Source organism: Prionailurus viverrinus, unplaced genomic scaffold (genome assembly GCF_022837055.1).
Source record: "Prionailurus viverrinus isolate Anna unplaced genomic scaffold, UM_Priviv_1.0 scaffold_35, whole genome shotgun sequence".
Lineage (NCBI taxonomy): Eukaryota > Metazoa > Chordata > Mammalia > Carnivora > Felidae > Prionailurus > Prionailurus viverrinus.
In genome coordinates this window covers 6554336-6576012 of record NW_025927605.1, presented here as the reverse complement: position 1 = coordinate 6576012, position 21677 = coordinate 6554336, and the positions used below count along the sequence as shown (strand labels likewise).

The 21677-nt window shown below is 42.9% G+C and overlaps 1 protein-coding gene across 5 annotated transcripts in view; it reads left to right on the top strand.

Annotated features, from left to right (window-relative positions):
• Positions 1 to 21677, top strand: part of SKAP1 (src kinase associated phosphoprotein 1) — a 279158-nt gene that overhangs the window by 215699 nt on the left and 41782 nt on the right. For all 5 annotated transcript variants that reach the window (XR_007149429.1, XM_047845673.1, XM_047845674.1 and 2 more), the window contains exons 5-8: positions 14105 to 14182; positions 15037 to 15120; positions 17967 to 18091; positions 21113 to 21176. Coding sequence is in view for 4 of the 5 variants with exons in the window: in XM_047845673.1 (XP_047701629.1) it covers positions 14105 to 14182; positions 15037 to 15120; positions 17967 to 18091; positions 21113 to 21176 (351 nt within the window). In the remaining variant the exon portion in view is untranslated. The remainder of the gene's footprint in view (positions 1 to 14104; positions 14183 to 15036; positions 15121 to 17966; positions 18092 to 21112; positions 21177 to 21677) is intronic.

Below are 21677 nucleotides of genomic sequence, written 5' to 3'. Positions count from 1 at the left end.
CAAAGGCTTGACTGGTAAGGCCGTTCTATCTGTATCAGAATCAACGAGGTGCCATAAAGGAAACCATTTGACAAACACTAAGTAAAGTACTATCCAAATGTAAAGTATTACTATTATCACTGTTACCATTGTAACTATTTGGTCCAGAAAGGCTGAGTTTCATGCTGCCTCTCCTGTCTGTCACACACAGGCAATTCCACAATTAGAGTTGGCTTTCCAAAAAGACACTTTGGTTCTTTTTTTCCTCTAAAACAAATGAATCCGTAACCAATGTACCCTAGCCATCCAATATGTGCAGCCTCTTTTGTTCATGAACAACCTTAAGGTAATAAACTGGTATGCCCCTGTGACAGAGAAGAATGTCGGAAGGAAATGGGTTTCCATCTGAGGCTTCTAAGGTGCTAAACCAAACAATAACAAGGGAAAAATTATTCAGCTAAATGCACCTGACGTGCATTGGCATCCAATATGCCACCCTCCTCGCTAGGCATTATTACTTATATACCTGCTTCTGAGAAGGGCCGCTCAGAAGAGCTACTCTGCTTTTAACAGACATACATTTTAGGGACTTTTAAATAAACTTATATAGCAACACCGAGCTCATGTCTTCTAAACTTTGCTATTTCATCCGTCTGTACCAAGCACCGTGAAGCAAAATGGATGTGCCTTCAGCTTTCTGCAGTCCTGGAAAATGAACCAGTCCACTTAACAATAAATGGTGGTTGGTTCAAACACACATGACTGGTCTAGTGAGAAAGAAAAGAAAGTTGAGCTTAATGAAGTCCAGTGTCTGTGTCCCTGTGCATGGACAGGAAAGGACGAGTGTTTTATAACTGTTTATTGGAGTTAATGGTAATAAATTCCTCACTTGTGATGCATTAACTTTAATGTTTTCATTACTTGGTGATTTAGGTTTTCCCTTTTCACATTGTAAATCATGTTGTCCCGGTAGCAGAGCAGGTCGAGTGCCTGCCATAATGTTCATAATGCTCAGTGGGGAAAGGAATGTTCTCTTTCTCTCTCCAGTGTGGTCTGACAAAAGACACTTTGCGTCATCCAGATTTGCAACTTTCTAAATAAGCAATAAAGACAGACAGACAGATGCATCTGACAGCAGCCTAGCAGAATGTGACAGAGTCTAGTTTAGATCCAGGGAAAGACAGGTCTCCATAGTAACTTTCCAAATGTATTTGGTGCTGAAGGTTCTTTTTTTTTTCTCTCTCTCTCTCTCTCTGTTTGCTGAGTGTGAGCCCTTAGTTAATGAGCTGTGCAAATAGATATTGAGATTTAGTGTTTTTATTTTGCAATTACAGACTTGGTGATTTGGTTGGAAACTTTTGGGTCTAGGAACATCACCCTCGTTTTCCCCTCTTTAATTTTTTTCCTTACAAAGTTTGACTTACTTCAAACTTACATGAGTTTTATCAGGTGAAACAGGAGATTCAAGAAAGATTTTAAATCTCAAATGTGTAACTGACAAGGGAAGGAGGCGATTTTTGCCCTCGAGGTTCCTTATCATAGCCATCGTTTTTGTCCCTGATCGTGTGCCGCTGTACAAAGACACCCAGGGAGCTGGCTGGGAGTGAGGTCTGGCTGGGGAGTGACACTTCGTCCAGTAGATGATACATACCAGGTCAAAGCCACATTGCTAAGATCATTGCATTCCCATCAAGTCCTTCCTGATGGGGTGTGTGAGTTCTCATTAGATCACCCACCCTGAAAAACCCCCGGAGAATCACAATAATTAGTTCCTGAGTCTCCTTTTTGATTTTCTGCTTTGTTTGCTTTAAAAGTTTCCTCAATGCAGCGCTCTGATGATATCTGAATGTCTTTTACCAGAGAGACACAGAGAAGGCAAAATTGTTATCATTTGGCTTCTCCTTGAAATCTTTTGTTTTTGGAGAGTAACTACAATAGAGACTCCAGGATCCTGGTACGCTAATCCCCACATGGGGTTCACCAGCAGCAGTATGAAGTGTTCAGACACACATGGGATCTTAGCGTATGGGATGCAAAACAAATGGAGACCAAAGAGAAAAATGCCATTTTTTTTCCTCAGAGAAATAATAAGACTGGGGAAATGCTACAAGAAGAGGTCAAGTTCTCAGCCACTCAAGGCCTGTAGCTCAAAAATTGCCTTCGACAGCTATTTCTGAGAAGTATTTGGTGATCCATTTGTCAGGTTGTTGGCATGTGGCTCGGCCCTTTGCCCGTGTCTGGCTTCCTCCAGATCCCATCCTTTGACGCTCTCCGGAAGCTGATGATGAGGTCTGAGGTGAAGAGAGCAGGGTCTCGGCGAGGCTGTGAAATAGTCTCAGAAACTTCATTCTCCCCAGTTGAGGTTCATGGCATTTTTCCCCCAGTTTCCCCCCAAAATTCTCTTTGCCCCCCCTTCCTGTCATTCTCAGTCCTGTCACTCATCCTGGCTCCTGCACTGCCCGTTTCCTCCTTGCTGTCTTGGCTAACGCTTCTTTCTGCCTTTTTAACTTCTTGTTTCACGTTCCCAACCTTCAGATTAAAATTGTGAGGTACAGCAGAACAAAAATTACCATTTGTGGCTTAGATGAAAATGATTTATCTAACAAATATTCAACTCCCATATTGCCTGCTTAGACCACAAGTCCCATTAGGCTAGAAGTGGTTGCAGTTTCTCCTAACACACATATTTCGGGCACCTACTGTGTGTACGAGGCCCCTGGGGATACAGGGAGAAATAATGAATAGTGAATTGTACTGCCCTCTATGAAAGGGACCAGATTTCCCACCAGCAGCTTTTCTTTAAGTGTCAAGAAATTAAAAAATTAGCACCGAACTCCTCAGCGTTTCCTGTGGTGTATTTTAGGGAAGGCTCCTTCTTAATCCCATATCAGTCCAGCAGTTACTTAAGGCACAGCCCTAGCCTGCGATGGGTCTCAGTTGTTCCCATGTTCCGGTTGCCCCTCAGTCTAATTCTTACCGTCCTTAACTAGACAGCTGTGGTGCAAACACTGGCCCGTCCCCCTAGGTGCACAGGTGTACTGGATTCTCCTTTGTTCCCTCCTCTCAATCCAGGTGCTATGATGTTTGTTCACCTAATTTCCTCCGTAGTGTCATGTCTCCACCTACGAATGCAAGACCTACTTTTACCCTCATTCCCCTTTCTAGGCTATCCTTCCTCCTGCCTTCTACCTAGACCCACAGCTCTATTCCTTTTTGCAGCAGTAGCCCCTTTTCAATTCCCTTGTTCATAGTAGCTTTACATAATAACTAAGTCAAGACTGGAGAGTACTGGGGAAAAGGGCCCCTGGGAGCCAAGACTGTGCTATAATAATGCCCTATAGAAAATGGCATTAGAACACAGAAGAGGGAGTGTATAATTCTACATGGCAAAAATAGAAAGATCCAGGGAAGATGTGATATTTGAATTGAGTCTTAAAAGAGACGCCCTTGGGACGCCTGGGTGGCCCAGTAGGTTAAGCAACTGACTCTTGATTTCAGTTCAGGTCATGAGTTAGAGCCCCGCATCAGTGCAGAACCTGCCTGGGATTCTCTCTCTCTCTCTCTCTCCCTCCCTCTCTCTGCCCCTCCCCTACTTGAGCACAGGGCTCTCGCTCTCTCTCTCTCTCTCTCTCAAAATAAACAAACAAACAAACTTAAAAGGGGGTAGGGGGAGCATGCCCTACTTTGAAAGAGAGAGAGGAATTCCCAAAGAGGAAAAACAGATGAGCAAAGTTCTGTAGTGTACAGTACATGGCATGTTCCAGACAGCAGTTTGTTACTTACTGTTGCTGGAGCATTGGGAGGTATGGGGCTTAGAAGAAAACTAAACTGGACAATAGGTGAGACCAAATATTTTAAAGTTTTTGTATGCTGGAGAGTTTGATTTTCATCCTATAAGGGATCGGTGATATTCGATACCACCCTATAATGGTTCCCTATAAGTAATGGGGAACCATTAGCTTTAAGCAGGAAAGTGACATGACCACTTCTGTGTTTCAGAAAAATGATTTCTGGCCACAGTATGGTAGACAAATAGAAGGTAAACCAATTTAAAATTTAAAAAAAATTCTTCCAAACCTAGGCAAGGCTCTTTTCTTTTTTCTTTTCTTTCCCCCGTGTTCTTATCACAGCCCAGCAGAGTAGTAAATAAATAGATTTAGAAACGATATTTTGTCATTCACTTTATAGATATGCTTTTAAATGACACATATCTATCTAATGGTGACCTGACTCAGGACAAGGAGGGAATACAGTGATCCTTCAAAGTTTTGTAAAAAGATGATTTGGCATGGGGCGCCTGGGTGGCTTGGTCAGTTAAGCGTCCGATTTCGGCTCAGGTCATGATCTCATGGTCCCTGAGTTCGAGCCCCGCGTCGGACTCTGTGCTGACAGCTCAGAGCCTGGAGCCTGTTTCAGATTCTGTGTCTCCTCCTCTCTCTGCCCCTCCCCTGTTCATGCTCTGTCTCTCTCTGTCTCAAAAAATAAATAAACGTTAAAAAAAAATTTTTTTTTAAAAAGATGATTTGGCATTTTCCATCCTCTCTACCTACTTATTAGAGTCACAAGGCCATTTGAAGCCTTGCTGCCTGGATTTGTATGAGGATTCTCACTTTGTATGATTGCCAGTTACTGTGGTTTGGCTACTAAAGAGACTTCAGGTAGCTTGGATCTTTGTGGTTCTAGGGTTCCTAGGATAAAAATAAAGCTGAGGGTGCTGGGTTACAGGTACGCATAATGAACAAAATCAGAAGACACAAGAGACTTTCTGAGTTTAAACAATTTGTGTGGAGATCGCATGACTTCTCAGCCTTTTTCCCACCATGACACATGTCCACCCACATTTATATGCTCGGCCCACTTCCATGGAACACCCGTGATTTTGAAGAAACACGATTTTCTCAAGGAGATAAAGCACTGGGGGAGCTCTTGATTCCCACCATTGTAATAGTGCATCTGATGTATTTAGTACCATAGATTGTAGCATAAGTAAGATAAGCTATAAATCATTTTTCGATTGGCTTTTTCCCTTAAGAAAGCATATCAGAATGCAGATGAATGATATTAGTAAGAAAAACTTTGAATCCATTCTTATTCTAAAAGGGAATTATTTGAAATCTCTGCCCTGTAGATTAACACCTGCAATTGATCAAAAACACCAATGTGTCATGATTCGATGATTGAGACTTAGTGGATTATTATATTGAGTGAGTCATTCTTTAAAGTGAAATATGTAGGGGTGCCTGGGTGGCTCAGTCGGTTAAGCAGCAACTTCGGCTCAGGTCATGATCTCACAATTTGTGGTTCGAGCCCCACGCTGGGCTCTATGCTGACAGCTCGGAGCCTGGAGCCTGCTTCGGATTCTGGGTCTTCCTCTCTCTCTCTCTCTCTCTCTCTCTCTCTGCCCCACCCACCCCCCATGCTCTGTCTCTCAAGAATGAACAAACGTTAAAAAAATATATTTTTTAAAGTGAAATATGTACACTTAGAAGATGCTGCTGATTACTATTACCATTTATTTAGATGCTAGAAATAGTGTGTTGAAGTTAGCATACCTGGAGTTGGAAGGGCTTTTTTCTAATTCTTTCACTTCTTACAAGTAAAATCCCACTGAACGTGAAGACATGGAAGAGGAGCATCCCCTAAGACCACAGGCCCCTCCGACGATTAGTGTGGTGCCTCTTTGTAGAAATAAGAAGGTTCTTCATCCTCCATGAGTCGTCATAGTTTCCATATGTTACCTTGTAGCGTGGCATTGTTGATGGAATGTTTTGTGAAAAGGAACCAACTTGGGGTATTTGGCTTAAAAATCTTACTCCTGGGGCACCTGGATGGCTCAGTCGGTTGAGCATCCGACTTCAGCCCAGGTCATGATCTCGTGGTTCGTGAGTTCGAGCCCCACATCAGGCTGTGTCCCCCTCTCTCTGCCCTTCCCCCACTTGCGGTCTCTCAAAAACAAACATTTTTCTAAATCTTCTTTCTCTTTAAAGCAAGTGCTCTTCCTTAAAGAGTAAATACATCATGTTCAAGATTCTTGCATGAGCCCTACACTGGATACCATTCCTCTAGATACCACTCTTGCATCAAAAGACATCTTCCAAACCTTGGTGACCAAGCACCATTTGTGAGAGCTCCAGGTGGCTTCCTCTTGTATTTTCTTTACCCGTGTATCCTTTTATTGTATTCTCATATATTCTCTTATTGTGCTCCATACTGTGTATCTATTGACTTCTTGGATTTTACACAGACCTGCCCTGGAAAGCCATTCCATAGATTAGTCAGCCGGTACATTAAAAAAGTTAAATAAATATAGTATCTTAAAACAATTTTGGGGGGTGTCGAGTTTGGTAAGTTCTTTATAGAGTCTGGATACTAATCCTTTATCTGATATGTCATTTGCAAATATCTTCTCCCATTCTATCGGTTGCCTTTTAGTTTTGTTGATTGTTTCCTTTGCTGTGCAGAAGGTTTTTATCTTGATGAGGTCCCTATATGGATAAAGAAGATGCGGTTTATATATACAATGGAATACTACTTGGCAATGAGAAAGAATGAAGTCTTGTCATTTGCAACAACATGGATGGAACTGGAGGATATTTATGCTAGTTGAAATAAGTCAGTCAGAGAAAGATATCATGTTTTCACTCATGTGTAGAATTTGAGAAACCTAACAGAAGACCGTGGGGGAAAGGAAGGGGAAAAAAGTAATTTCAAGCAGAGAGGGAGGAAAACCGTAAGAGACTCTTAAATAGAACAAACTGAAGGTGGATGGGGGTCATGGGGGAGAGGGGAAAATGGGTGATGAGCATTGAGGAGGGTACTTGTTCGGACGAGCACTGGGTGTTGTATGTAAGCGATGAATCATGGGAATCTACTCCCAAAGCCAAGAGCACACTGTATACACTGTATGTTAGCTAACTTGACAATAAATTGTATTTTTTTAAAAAGATTTATAAAAATAGTAATAATAGTATTTTGACATCAAATATTAGAATAACCACACACTTGTCTGCTTCTTTTTCTGTACTTAAATGGGGTCTTTTGTGGGAGAGTGAGGCTGGCAGACCCTGTCTTTCCTCAGCCACCCTGAGTGCGTCTCCTCAACTCAGGCTCAGGGTGATGGAAAGTGCATGGGCTGTTCCAACTGAGCAGGCTTCAGCAAGGTCAGTAATTTCACTAAGACTCAGTTTCCTGGGGCACCTGGGTGGCTCAGTCAGTTAAGCATCCAACTTCGGCTCAGGTCATGATCTCTCGGTTTGTGAGTTTGAGCCCCGCGTCGGGCTCTGTGCTGACAGCTCGGCCTGGAGCCTGCTTCGAATTCTGTGTCTCCTCCTCTCTCTGCCCCTCCCATGTTCATGCTCTGTCTCTCTCCATCTCTCAATAACAAATAAATGTTAAAAAAAATTTTTTTTAATATTTTAGAAATTTTAAAAAGATTTCCTGGTCTGTAAAGTGCTAATAAAGAGCACTCATAAAGAGTGCTATTAAAGAACTAATAATAATACAGACCTCACAGACTGTTGTGAAACTCAAATGAGATATAAACATGCTTTATAAAATGCAGATTAAAAGTTTATTTGGTTTTTTCATTAAAACATATTAGTTTTAATTATTTTTTTTGTTTTATTTATTTATTTTTTATTTTTCTTTAAACATTTATTTAGTTTTGAGAGAGAGACAGAGTGTGAGTGGGGTCGGGGCAGAGAGAGAGAGAGGGAAACACAGAATCTGAAGCAAGCTCTAAGCTCTGAGCTGTCAGCACAGAGCCCGACGCAGGGCTCAAACTCACAAACCGCGAGACCATGACCTGAGACGAAGTCGGACGCTTAACCGACTGAGCCACCCAGGTGCCCCTATTTTTGAGAGAGAGCGAGCACAAGCGGGGGAGGGTCAGAGAGAAGGAGAGACAGAATCCCAAGCAGGCTCTGCACCATCAGCACAGCGCCCAATGTGAGGGCTCGAACTCACAAACTGAGATCATGACCGGAGCCGAGATCAAGAATCAGATGCTTAACGGACTGTGCCATCCCGGCGCCCCTAGTTTTAATTTTTCCGCTCATCAATTATCTGCCTTTGTTCTTAGTACTACTTATTGGCCTAGAACCTCTCATGAATTTTCTTTATCCTCAGGATAACAAGATTTCTTCCACAGATTTTTATAGTCCGGTCTGGATTGCCAGATCCAGTAACCTGAATTAACAGATCTTTTTTAAGACCTTAAAAAGTTTGAGGGCCAACAAGAGTCCATCAAGATCTCCCAAATGTTGTCTCCTGTGCTGGTTTGCTTACGGCTAGACCTTCAGTCTCACTCTAATTCCCCTTGTTTTGTTTTCTAGCTTCTTCTGCCACAGCTTGTTGAAGAGTTTGACCAAGAACTTTGAGTCCCCTCCTCTTCCTCTCCTCTGCATCCCAGTCATTCCTCCACGAAATTAAAGCCGTCTGAGCGGTCTTTGTGCATCTCTGAAACTTTCCGATCCGAAGTCGATTATTATTCATGATTTAGAATTTTTCACCTCACATGTGTTACATGTGTTGGTGTAAATTCCTTAATAAGTGAAGCAAAATGACAGGAAAGTGTGAAGGTGTCAACTGAGGCGGGTAGCGAATAGAACCACGGAAGTTAGAGAATTCTGTGAGGCTGTCCCAAGAGACTGAGGGAGGAAGAGTCTTCGAAACCACCTTCCCTGTTAGTGTCATGCTTCGAAGTTGAACACGCCCGACACCTCAGACTGACTGTCACTTACTGACTGGCTTATTGTCACTTACTGACTGTGAGTTACTGACTGGCTCCCGAAAACTGAGAAAAAAAGGCAAAAAAGCAGCCCAGACGTTCAAGAAGCTGAGGGAAAACTGTAATGAACTTATTTTACAAAGGCCACAGAAACCAACTACAAAGGAGATTTAGGACCAGCGACCACCAGCCAGGAGAATACTACCCTCACCCTCCCTGCAATACTCTCTTCCCCTTTGTACATTTGAGGCATTGTGAACTGTGTGTTTGTCCCCACCAGCCATCTAGACCAGACGGAACCATCTAGACCATCTATGACCAGATGGAACATAGTTCATCCCCCACCTCCAAATATTAGATTTTCTCCAACCTCATCCACCCAATCCCCTGGGGCCCTTATCACAGGTACTTTAATGGAGGAACCTGATAAACTTCACCCTGCCTGAAACTCACCCCTGGTAGCTCTCAGTCTCTAGGCTGGAGTTTGGTCCCTTTTTCCAAACAATTGGAAAGAACTTGGGTTAAAAGGAAAAGGGACAATGGGAGAAGTCCACAGTTTAAAGGGGAGGGGGGGGTGGCAGTTGAACAAAAGATGTTTTTTTTTAAATCATTGATTTGGGGCACCTGGGTGGCTCAGTCGGTTGAGCATCCGACTTCAGCTTAGGTCATGATCTTGTGGTTCGTGAGTTCAAGCCCCACGTCGGGCTCTGTGCCGACCGCTCAGAGCCTGGAGCCTGCTTTGGATCCCGCGTCTCCCTCTCTCTCTGCCTCTCCCTCGCTCACACTCTGTCTCTCTCTCTCAAAAATAAATAAACATAAAAAACTTTTTTTTTTCTTAAACATCGATTTTCATTTCAGGTTGGCTTAGCAAGAAACCAGCCAGCTGCCTCTAAGGGAAGTTCACGGGCACCTGCCTGGTTCTGCAGGGGTTGTGACCTTTTTGCAACGAGATTGCATGGCCTCTTGTACTGTTAGCCTTGTGCTGTGGTGTTGCCAAGTGATTTCTCCAATTCTCTTTTCTCAGTGGGCTAGAACGCAGCTGATTAAATAAGCCGTGACTCACATAAGCTCCCATGTCTTTTTTATTGACTGCTTTATGGAAATGTATCACACTCAAAGGGTCCCCATTGTTGTTGCTGTCCATAGCTGACTGAAGAGTCATGTTTAGTGCTGAGAGACGGAATCCTAGTCTGTCGTGTTTTATTGCAGAGTTGGGTATGGGTGGGATACAAGGGTTTAAAGGAATCTGGATGAGGAGAGAAAGATGTCCGAGAATTTCTTTTATCTTCATCTGCCACGAAAGTTGGGTGGCCATCACTTCTAGGTAACACCTTCTCTGCTGATCTTATCTTTATGGCCCCACATCCTTCAGCTAAGTGAATCTTTTCTTTATATGGGCTATTCTGGGAGATTTAGTTAAGTGCAGTGGTAGAGAGAGATGATGACACGAATGTAATTCTGTTTTGTGCTGATACACTGTGATGCACCCTTAGGTTTGTCCAAGAAGGCCATTTCTTCCCAATAAATCTAAATCATTTCTATTTTTTCATTAAGATGGTGATATCTTTTTTTCAGGTAATGGACAAAAAGGCTCGATTATTTTTAAAAATTGTATACTTACATATAAATGTTTTGGCCTTAAAATAGCAACCCATGCAATTATTTGTGGCTTCTTCCTGTTTTTATTATCATCCTACAAAGCATTTACATGCTTCCCATTAGGCATTAAGTAGCTCTGCAGACCTGTTCATTTGCCAGTAGGTGTGGATTCAGGCATACAAGGCTCCTCCTAGTTCATCACCCCGGGACCATGGCCAACGTGGTGCATCCTCAAGATCACTGGTTCTTGATCAGTAGGACACTGAGCTGACACCGAAATAGGAGACAGCTTGATTGCCACAATGGCTTCCCATCTTGGTTGTCTGGATTTATCTGATAGATCATGGAGCTAATGAAATTGAGCTCAGTGTCAACTTACACTGAGAACAATTCTGTTATTAGACTCCCCACACAGTCCCTTGCACGCAGAAGACAATCGCTAGAATAGAGATTGCTTTGATTTGATTTCCTAATTGTTTTCCATAGCCATTTCAAACTTCACCTTCACTTCATCCCATTTTTTCCACTGCCCATAAGGGAAACCAGGGAAGAGAGTTCCCCAGTACAGATTTTCTCTAATAAGAAAGCAACATAACACGTCTCGCAAAAACCCAGCACATAAAATACCGTATCTCTAGCTCTTCAGAATCTGTTGGTGAATGACCAAGACAGAAAAGTCAGCAGCTCCCTTTTTGCCCAGTTTCAGCAAACTGAGTGTGACTCTTTTCGGAGAGAAGGCGGTGATGGTACTGACCCTAGTTTCCTAGAATTAGTGACTCGAGGTTCAAACGTCTCTGCGGCATTATGTCTTTGTTTTCTTGGTGGTGGCATTCTTGGGTTTCGGTTGGTGGGGAGAGAAAAGCCTCATGCTGATAATGTACTGAAAGTAAATGAAATTAAATAAGCGAAGCAGTGCTCATCACTACTTCCTTCCCCCCTGGGTAATTCAATTCAAGCTCTCTTTCTGATGGCAACTCGCAGGGACTGTCTCTGTCACCCCGCTGGGGCCTGGAGTCTTAACATCTAAATAAAAGTTTCACTCAAGCATTTTTTATGCTCCTGCCAGCAGGATCAGTGAGCTGGTGTGGGCACATTAATGTAATATTCATACTCACAGACTCTCCCCGCACACGAGGCAATGTCTTCCCATTTTCATAATTATAGATGTTCCATAAAATGGCATTTAGATTTGCATTAAAAAAGGAGGTTTGAATTCTAATAGAACGTTTAACATGTCTTTTATGATTCAGACTCTCGGCATCTCTAACTAGAATCTGTGTCTCTAAGTTTAACAAGACCTTAAAACAAGAAAAAGAAAAGAAAAAAAAACTGCAAGAAGAAATAGAAACTCCAAGCTTAGGGGATCCTGTTTTTCTCATCTCCCGTGTCTTTCATTTAATTTTTAGGCCTCTAGGAGCAATTTTTGATAGTGCTGCAGAGAGGATAGGCTCTCCTGCAAAGGACCTTCTCAACCATATCAGGCCCTCAACCCGGCCACTCCACCCTCCATAAGATCAGTTTCTATTTTCTTGGAGAGCATTTCCAGAGAGGTATTAGAATTTTCAGAAGGGTGGGAGAAATGAAAGGGTCCTAGACAAATGAACTTCCCTTTGCTGCTCTTCATCTCACGTGTGCACCCTGAGACCCATCTGGGAGGATTTATAGCAGCCACAGAGTTCGCTAACCGTAGAGCACACAAATGAAAATAGTCCATGAACAAGGAAGTTGACAATAAGGACAAATAGAAAGAATCAGGCACTTAGACACACTAAAAAAGAAAAGCCCTTCAGATCTCTGTTTAAAACTAAGTTCAAAACAACTTAGAGGCAAAAGGTAATCTTAGTTGCATTTTAAATTGTCTTAAAATGTTATTTTTAGGGGCTCCTGGATGGCTCAGTCGGTTGAGTGTCCAACTCTTGATGTCGGCTCAGGTCATAACCCCAGGGTCATGAGATCAAGTCCCACGTCAGGCTCCACATTGAGTGTGGAGCCTGCTGGAGATTCTCTGTCTCTCTGTCTGTCTGTCTGTCTCTCTCTCTCTCTCTCTCTCTCCCTCCCTCCCTCTGCCCCTCCTCTGCTCACACACATGCTCATGCTCGCGCTCTCTCTCTCTCTCTAAAATAAAAAAATTCTTAAGTTATTTTTAAACAAGAAATATTTTAAGCAAGAAGTAAACTGCCAGCTCATAGCCACCACTGAATAAATGTTAGTTATTGAAAATTTCAAAAAACAATCGTGTAATTGAAAAAAAAAATTACTTCACCCAAAAGTCTCAAGATATTGTATAGGTGACCCAGTTGATTCCTATGTGGTTGTCCCTTCAGTTGGTTTGTATTTTGTTTTGCTTTCTAAATCTTTTAAGGGAAACCAAAGGAGCTTTGGTTTTGGAGACTAAAAACAATAAACATTAGGATCCTGACAGCCCACTCTCCTTATTTCTCCTAATTAAGAAATATGGACTTGGGGGCACCTGGCTGGCTCAGTAGGAAGAGCACACAACTCTTGATCTTTGGGCCATGAGTTCAAGCCCCACATTGGGTGTAGAGATTACCAAAAAAATAAATAAACTTAAAAAAAAAGAAATATGGACTCGTATTTTTTAAAGAATTTTTTGTGTTCTTGTTTCATTTGATTTTTTAAGGAGTAAATCCCTTCTTTTTTTGTCCTTTACTCCTCTCTTCTATAAAATAAGTACAAACCTTAGTGGTGAAAGATGGATGAGGATCTTGACTTCTCAATAAATTTGTACCTAACAAGGCTAATTGAAAGTCAAGAATGTTAGCAGCATACGATTAGAGGCTGATGTCAATTCCAGAGTCTTCTCTTGGTAAAGGCTTCTACCATTGTTAGGCTCTTTCCCATACTTGGACAAAACCAGGATTTGGTGGCTATTGTCAGTTCAGCTTGCATAGCCCTTCTTTGTGTGAACTTAATAAAATTTATGTTCACTAGATGGCTTTGTGTTTTGGGGTGTGTGTGTGTGTGTGTGTGTGTGTGTTTTAAGAGTGAGTGTGTGTTTATTGCTCTCACGGAGGTGGCTGCGTCTATGGTGAACTCTATCACTCACTAAAGCGTCTCTCTGCTGGTAGCTATTCATTTGACTTTTGATGATCTCAGTGTGGTTATCCAATTTGGAGCTTATCTCCACTGCAAATTCTTAATTCTCTGGAGTCCTTTTCTTGCCAATCAGTACATATTTAGGCTACCTCCCCTTGCACAAACTAATGTATGTTTAGATCATTGTAAGTGGTTTTAGCATTAGATATAATGAGGGAGAAAGAAAATTTACTCTTTTTCCCCAATCATATAAAAATTATCTTCTGTGTCTCCCTCTCTCTCTGCCCCTCCCCCGTTCATGCTCTGTCTCTCTCTGTCCCAAAAAAATAAATAAACGTTGAAAAAAAAAATTGTTTTTTAAAAAATAATAAAAGGGGCGCCTGGGTGGCGCAGTCGGTTAAGCGTCCGACTTCAGCCAGGTCACGATCTCGCGGTCCGTGAGTTCGAGCCCCGCGTCGGGCTCTGGGCTGATGGCTCAGAGCCTGGAGCCTGTTTCCGATTCTGTGTCTCCCTCTCTCTCTGCCCCTCCCCCGTTCATGCTCTGTCTCTCTCTGTCCCAAAAAAATAAATAAACGTTGAAAAAAAAAAAATTAAAAAAAAAAAAAATTATCTTATTTTGTGCTGTGCTTAAGCAATTGCCCTTCTGCACCCCCTTCATTAATGTAGATTATCTAAAGTTGCCTAAATAAATGAAAACTCTGCCAGGTTTCAACAAAGCATTTTTGCCGTTGTTCCTTTCAGGAGCGGAAGACATCACAAGAGGAGCTCAAGAGCTGGATAACATCATCAAGCAAGGATACTTGGAGAAGAAAAGCAAAGGTACTGATCAGACCCACAGGTCTCAGAACAGTCCAGGAAGGGAAGGGAAATGAGGAAAAAGGACTAATGAAGAAAGTGCTGTCTCTATGCCCAATTCTGCGCTCAGGAGCTGGGAGACCAAAAGGAAGGCAAGAGAGAAGTCTGGTGTAGCCCAGCGGCCCCCAAATCTTCAGCAGATTGTGAGTTTCGTCAGAATAGGAACTGGTTCTGCTTTGCTCACCTGGTACACAACAGGTGCTTAATAAATCCTTGTTGAATGAATTGCCGATGATATTCTTGTTCTCATCTCTCAGTGTGCTCCCACAGAGCAAAACCGTTGCCAAGAGTATCATTTTATATCCTGTGTGAAGCAGCCCAGTTTCAAGTTTCAGAGGAACCCACCTCTTGACCCATCGCTCACTGGATGAGAATAGATACCGCCATCCTAGGCCCGGGGTCCCAAGTTTAGCATTCAAAAAGCAAATTGGCTTTAGTACAAAGAAAGCCTTTCCTGTGCCCATGGCCTGAGCATCAGTTTGGTTTGCTAAAAGGCACCGCATAAAGGGATCATAGAGAATTTGAAGAGCACTGGATGAGATTAGAACCTGAAAGATATCAAGGAAGATAAATAGCGAGACAGCTGTGAGAGGTCAGAACAGGCAAACCCCGTGTAGAATCTGGACCTTTAACGGAGCGAGCCCTCTGGACTCTGAGTCAATATGGGATAACCTGCGGGAGTGAAAGGGAGGGTTTTACAGTCCATTAACCTAGGAAATAAAACAATAACACACTGGACTGTGTGTTGTTGGACTTTACGGACTCTTCAGTGGTTGTAGTTACCTGAATTTATGTCCCCTTACTGCTGTTCTGTTTAGATCATAGTTTCTTTGGATCGGAATGGCAGAAACGATGGTGTGTCATCAGCAGAGGCCTCTTCTACTACTATGCTAACGAGAAAAGTAAGTGTTCTTCATCTGCACAGCAGCAGCTCACTCCTGGATGCAAGCACTTCGTAAATTCTCAAGCACTTAGATCTCAAGATAGCAGTCCTTAACTAACACCCATAAAGGGACATGCTTGGGAGACTGAAAGAGGCTGTTAAGTAATACCTTGTCCGTCACCAAAAACTCAGATGCCAATTTAGGAATTATTTTCACTTCAAACACTAGGACGGTGTGGTCAGCGTGTCAAAAGGTTGTCTTTTATTATGACTAATAACACAATATTATCAATGTTGAACACTTTGGTATTTTTTTAAAGAATCTCAAACTCTTTATGGATATTAATAATATAGTTAAAATACTGGGGGGAAAACTTGTGAGAAAGATTTTTTTTTAAATTTTTTTTCATTTATTTATTTTTGAGAGAGAGCACAAGTGGGGAGGATCAGAGAGAGAAAGAGACAGAATCTGAAGTAGGCTCCAGGCTCCGAGCTGTCAGCACAGAGCTCGACGTGGGGCTCGAACTCACAGACTGTGAGATCATGACCTGAGCTGAAGTCAGACGTTTAACCCAAAGAGCCACCCAGGCGCCCCTGTGAGAAAGATTTGAACAGCTTGCCAATGGCCCAGAAACAGAACCCTTGGGTCCAGACTCTCGAAGATTATGCTTTCAACTTCATCCTATGGAATGCTGGGAAGTAGTCCCGTGGACATCCCTAGAGCCGTGGAGTGTTGAGACCCAAATGGCTGCTGTGCCCAGGAGACACCCTCCAGCCAGATGGCAGCAGCAGTGAAGTGTTGACTCAGGCCAGAGGCAGCTTCTTAATGAGCCACCATTGAGTCAATCAAGCACACCACTCATACGCTCTCCCGAGAAGGTCTCCCATCCGTGCTTAGCACAGTTACTAAGTTCACGAGAAGAAACAGAGGATATAAGCATAAACCGGAGACAGCGACAACTAAACAAAGCCTAAAAATGATCACTGTCAGTGAACACAAACTTGCAAAGAGGGGATACCCTCCTGCAAAGCATCAGGTCTTGTGGGGACTTTCCTTGGGCTCTGCCACCTCGGCACAGAGGCCAGTGATTCAGAGTACACCCTTCCTTTTCCTTCCAGTCACTCCCCGTTTCTCTTCTCTTCCTTCTTTCCCAGGGGGAGGCATCTCCCAATGCCTAGATATCCAGTCTTGGGAATAATCAGATGTCTACCCAATTGCCTTTGGACTTGCCGTGCCTTTGGCATCAAGAACAGCACCTTTGCCAGGTGACCTGGCATCTTTAAGATTTGTGCTTGGGCTTCAAGGCCAGCGGCTCACGCTGCCTCTCTGCCTGCCTCAGGTTATTGCTGGCTTCGTCTTGGGTTCGCCCTTTTATATTCCTCAGAGACTTTCCCACGTAGGGGTGAAGTGTGAAGCCCTACATGGCGATCTTAGCAGCATAGCTCAAAACCTGAGTAACACACCCCCAGCGTCCTTACGACGCCCAGACCACCATCCGAGCCAGCAACCACAATCTGTTCCCTTAATTCTAGGCATATACAAGCCCGCCAGGGGCAATTTTCTTATTTTAAACCTTAAAACTAATATACCATGTATATCATTGTAAAACTCTTCTTCATGCCAGCTGCATTTAAATAAGTGGTTGGCATATCTGGATATAAAACCAGGTGTCACGTTCATTCATTCCGAATCCTCTATACTCAAGGTGAGAGAGCGGGAGAGGGAGAGACTTGGAGACTTTTATGGACCATTTTGCCGTCAGGCTGAAATAAAACCTGGTGACCAAAGAAACAACAAAACATTTTAGTGGCCAGTTAGAACAAGGAGAGATACTTTAACAAAAAAGATTCCGGTGTCAGAAAGCACTGTTGCATGGCTCCCTTCTCGCCAGTTACTTCTTATTGTGCCCAAGACATTTTCTTAAGACGTAGTGAGTGTTTGTGTGTATTTCCTTTAGCTCAACCAGGTAAGGATGGAGTCTTTTTCTTTTCTTTTCTTTTCTTTTCCTAATATTGCCATCCCACTGCCACCTTATCACCATCAGCCTCCAAAAGCATGTATTCAGCAATTCATTCCACATGATAACGGGACACAAATCATCACCCAGGCACTGTGGTTCCACTCCTCTGTATGTTCTGCCTGAACTACACCAGGAGGGCACAAAATCATTGGGAACCACCCCGTCTTTTCCCGTTCCTAGTATTTTATGTTTTAGAAAGAGAGTGACAGCCAGGGTGGTCTCTCCTTTCCCTCCCTTAGGGTCCTTTCCCTCCTTCCTCATCACCCAATGCCACTTCCCAATTTGACCTCTGGGAAGGGCGACAAAATACTGAGTTTTAATCATTCTCCCTCTCGCATGAATTCCCTCCGGACCAGCAGGAGGTAGAGAGCGGTCTAGCCCAAATACCACACAGGGCATAGGAGGGGACCCCGGGAACTCGTAATGCCCCCTGAGCTGCTGTCCCTTCCCCTCAAATGTGAGCTCTGCTGGCCCTGACAGCAATAACGCTGCAGGGTTCTGTAATAGCCTTCAAGAGCCTCACGTTTACAGCCACACTCTCCCTGCTGTAATAATTCCTCCTTTCTGTGGTTATAGATCTCTTAACATTCTAATAAAGTCTCCATCTCCGTTGTCCTCTTTTGGCAAAATAACCTTTCATGTTGCATTTCCCCAGCTTGGCAGTGATCTCTGCCTCACTGTCATAGTAGCCCCTTCCTGAGCCTCCTTAATGACCTTTCCTTGACTATCGTGGCTCCTCGGGGACAGAACAGCTGTTGCTGTGCTTTTAGCTTACATACCAGAGAGGACGCCTTCCCTTGGTCGCATCTTCTCTAGGGACACAGGGGGTTTTCCTGTCTTGCAGGCAAGCAGCCCAAAGGGACCTTTCTCATTAAGGACTACAGTGTCCGGATGGCCCCGCACCTGCGAAAAGATTCCAAGAAAGAATCCTGCTTTGAACTGACCTCCCAGGACAGGCGCAGCTATGAGGTAGGATGAGCCGAGGAGACGGTTGGTCCTCACTGCTTTGTAGTTTCGCTCCACGTTTGTGTGCGAGCTGGGGGTGCTATGCTGGGTTCCATCCTTTCTTCATTACCTGCTCACTTCTTACCAGGACCTTCTTTCTTGACATGTCTTCACCTGTGCCATGTGGTGCCCTCCCTCCTGCTCTGTGTTGTCACTATCGTCCTAGATACCGCCTTTGGTTGGCTTCCACCTCCTCACCCCCCCCCTTCCTGGTCTCACTCCATAGGTGAGAGTCTTGTCTGTTGCAGCACACAACCCAGTTCCTCATTCATCATCTCTAACTTCACCGCTTTAATTCCCATTCTCTTTACTCGTTCCCTGATTATCTTCACTTCCTTCCATGACATCTAGAAAGAGAAAAATCTGACTGTAGAGTGAAAAATAAGTTATTTTCCCATATTCATCTCGCTATCCACAATAATCTTCCTGTGTGTAGACACACTGCGTATCTCTGGAAGGATTTCTAAGATGTTGGTGACAATGATTAGTGAGTAGTAACAGTGATAACTGGAGGGACTAGAGGACCTGCTCTGGGGTGGGAAAGGCTGATTCTTCATTGCGTTCATTTTTATATATTTGATATGATATAGTAGGTAATATAATAAGTAGTGGATTTAACTAAAGGAATAAAAAGCTCTGAATAAGGGAATGTCATGATTTTCACCAAAAATATATTTTTACATGTGTGTGTATGTGTACAAATATCGTTTCCTGGTTGTTAGTAATTTTTATCTTATCACGATTTTACTGAAACAATTTTTTTTTAACCTTTATTTTTGAGACAGAGAGAGACAGAGCATGAACAGGGGAGGGTCAGAGAGAGGGAGACACAGAATCTGAAGCAGGCTCCAGGCTCCGAGCGGTCAGCACAGAGCCCGATGAGGGGCTCAAACTCACGGACCGCGAGATCATGACCTGAGCTGAAGTCGGCCGCTTAACCAACTGAGCCACCCAGGCACCCCACTAAAACCATTCTTTAGCTAACTTATGGAAAATGAGAAAAGCTATGCTAAGGTTAATATTGAGGTTAATATCACTCACTTGAGTAAGCCTTTGACTCTTCAGATGGCTCTCAGTACCCATCGTTTTATGTTTCTACAGTATCTTAACTCTCGTTTTGATAAAACAACCTAGGTCTTCAATATGCAATTTCAAAATTTTATTTATTTATTTAATGTTTATTTATTTTTGAGAGACAGAGAGAGACAGAGCACGAGTCGGGGAGAGAGAGAGGGAGACACAGAATCCCAAGCAGGCTCCAGGCTCTGAGCTGTCAGCACAGAGCCCGACGCGGGGCTCAAACTCACAGACCGCGAGATCATGACCTGAGCCGAAGTCTGACGCTTAACTGACTGAGCCACGCAGGCGCCCCCCACCCCCGCAAATTTTTTATCTTAACACTAAACTTTGCTAGAGAATCCTTTATAGATATGTACGTAATAGATGAATATACTTGGTATGTTTCTAAGTTATTTTTATTATTCAGTATTGATGGTGCCTCCTCCAGATAAAAATTTATATGACAAGTCTAAATCAATTTCCTTAGATATTTTTTATGGAAATGAGTTTTTAAGAAATCAAGAATGACAATGTCTATTAATAAGTATTAAGCAGGAATCTAGGTTTCTTACACAGCACATAACTTTGTCTTACCCTAATGGCCAGATGATAAAAATGTTTTTCAGGAACAGTCACTTCAAGTTGATTCATTTAAAATAAAAAATTACTAAGGCTTGCTGCTTGACTGGCTGGTTTTGTGAATCAGAATGTAGAGTTTGTTTACTTCTTTTCTTTGGCCCATTGAACCCAAGTCATTACCATGGTCTGTGGATTCTTCCTCTACGATATCTTTTGGATCTTTGCCTTCTTATTCCCACAGCCATCACAATGGCCATCCTCATCACCTCCCCCAGAGGACTAGTTAAATAGCCTTCTAGCTGGTCTTCTGTCTCCCATTCCTCCCTGTTCAAACCCCTCCTACCCACAACTATTGAAAGAATCTCCTGCTCCTTTTGCTAGAATTTATGGTGGTTTCCTATTGCCTGCATTTTAGGTTGAACTCCTAGTACTCAGAGCCCTCTCATCAACTCCTCCCTGACCCCGCAGCACTCCGGCATCACCTGTCACTGTCCTCCAGTCAAACTGATCTGCCTTCCTTCCCCCATACACAGTGGACTCATTCCTAATCCTCTGCACATGATTCCCTCCAGCAAGCAGTTTCTGCCAACTCTTTTAAAATCCAACCAAAACAGGGACACCTGAGTGGCTCAGTCGGTTGAGCGTCTGACTTCTGCTCAGGTCATGATCTCCCAATTCACGAGCTTGAGCCCCACATCAGGCTCTGTGCTGACAGCTCGGAGCCTGGAGCCTGCTTCGGATTCTGTGTCTCCCTCTCTCTCTGCCCCTCCCCCATCCATTCTCTGCCTCTCTCGAAAATAAATAAACATTAAAAAAAAAAACATTAAAATAAATAAATAAGTAAAATCCAACCAAAACAGTATTACTTCAACAAGCTTCTCTGGCTTACTCCAGGTGACAGTAAGTGCTCCTTTGCTCTCTCAGCATCTATCTGTTACCAGATGAACATTCTTTGTAGTGTTCCCATCTCAAGTGTGTATATTGTCTCCCTAACCGATGCATTGTTCTTTGCAGTCAGGAATTTTGTTTTGCTTTTTCTTTTTTTCCTGTAAATGTTTCTCAAAGTAATGTCTGATGAATGCATGGATAATCGAATGAATGCACATGAACATGAATGTCCGGACTCAAATAGTAGTCCACATTGGGTATACAGAATTGCTGAAGGGAAATATCACTCTGAGTAAGATTTTGGTCTTTTTTCTAAATAGTTAAGCAGAGAATCTTGAGCTTTCAACTTGACTCCGCAACTTAACTCACAAGGCTCTCCTCTTTGAACCTCCCTATGGGATTCATGGAAATTTTATGAATTCATGAAGGGAATAAATTAATTCACTAATTTTTCTTTAGTTTACAGCTGCTAATCCAGCTGAGGCCAGAGACTGGGTGGATCAAATAAGTTTCTTGTTAAAGGGTAAGTATCATTACTACAGAAACAATACTTAAGTGGATTTGCAGTTGAAGTTATATTGCATAAATATAATCCACAGCCTTCAATGTGTACTTCTTATCTGCTTGTTCTCCCTTCTACCAGCCTTATGTTATAACAACAAATAGTACCACGTATGAATCAGAAAGTAATGAATCAACGTGGAGTTGATTCAAGTTGATTCAAGTATGAATCAACGTGGAGATGACCTCTGTAATATCCGTACCCACTAGACAAGGAGATTTTGAAAACCAGCTTAGCTCAATTAGGTGTCTTCTAACCCCTTATATTCTGGAAAGGAAAGTTGTGATATCAAACATAAAGTTGCCTAGACGCAATTTAGGTCCCAAATCTTCTCGTTTTAAACTTAGTAAGAAATAGAAATCTACTCTTATCGAAGTGGCCTTCATGGCCATTGGACATTAGAAGCAAATCGTTCTTTCCCAAACCACAATAAAACGTTCCTTGCTTTGGGATGGGAAGTCC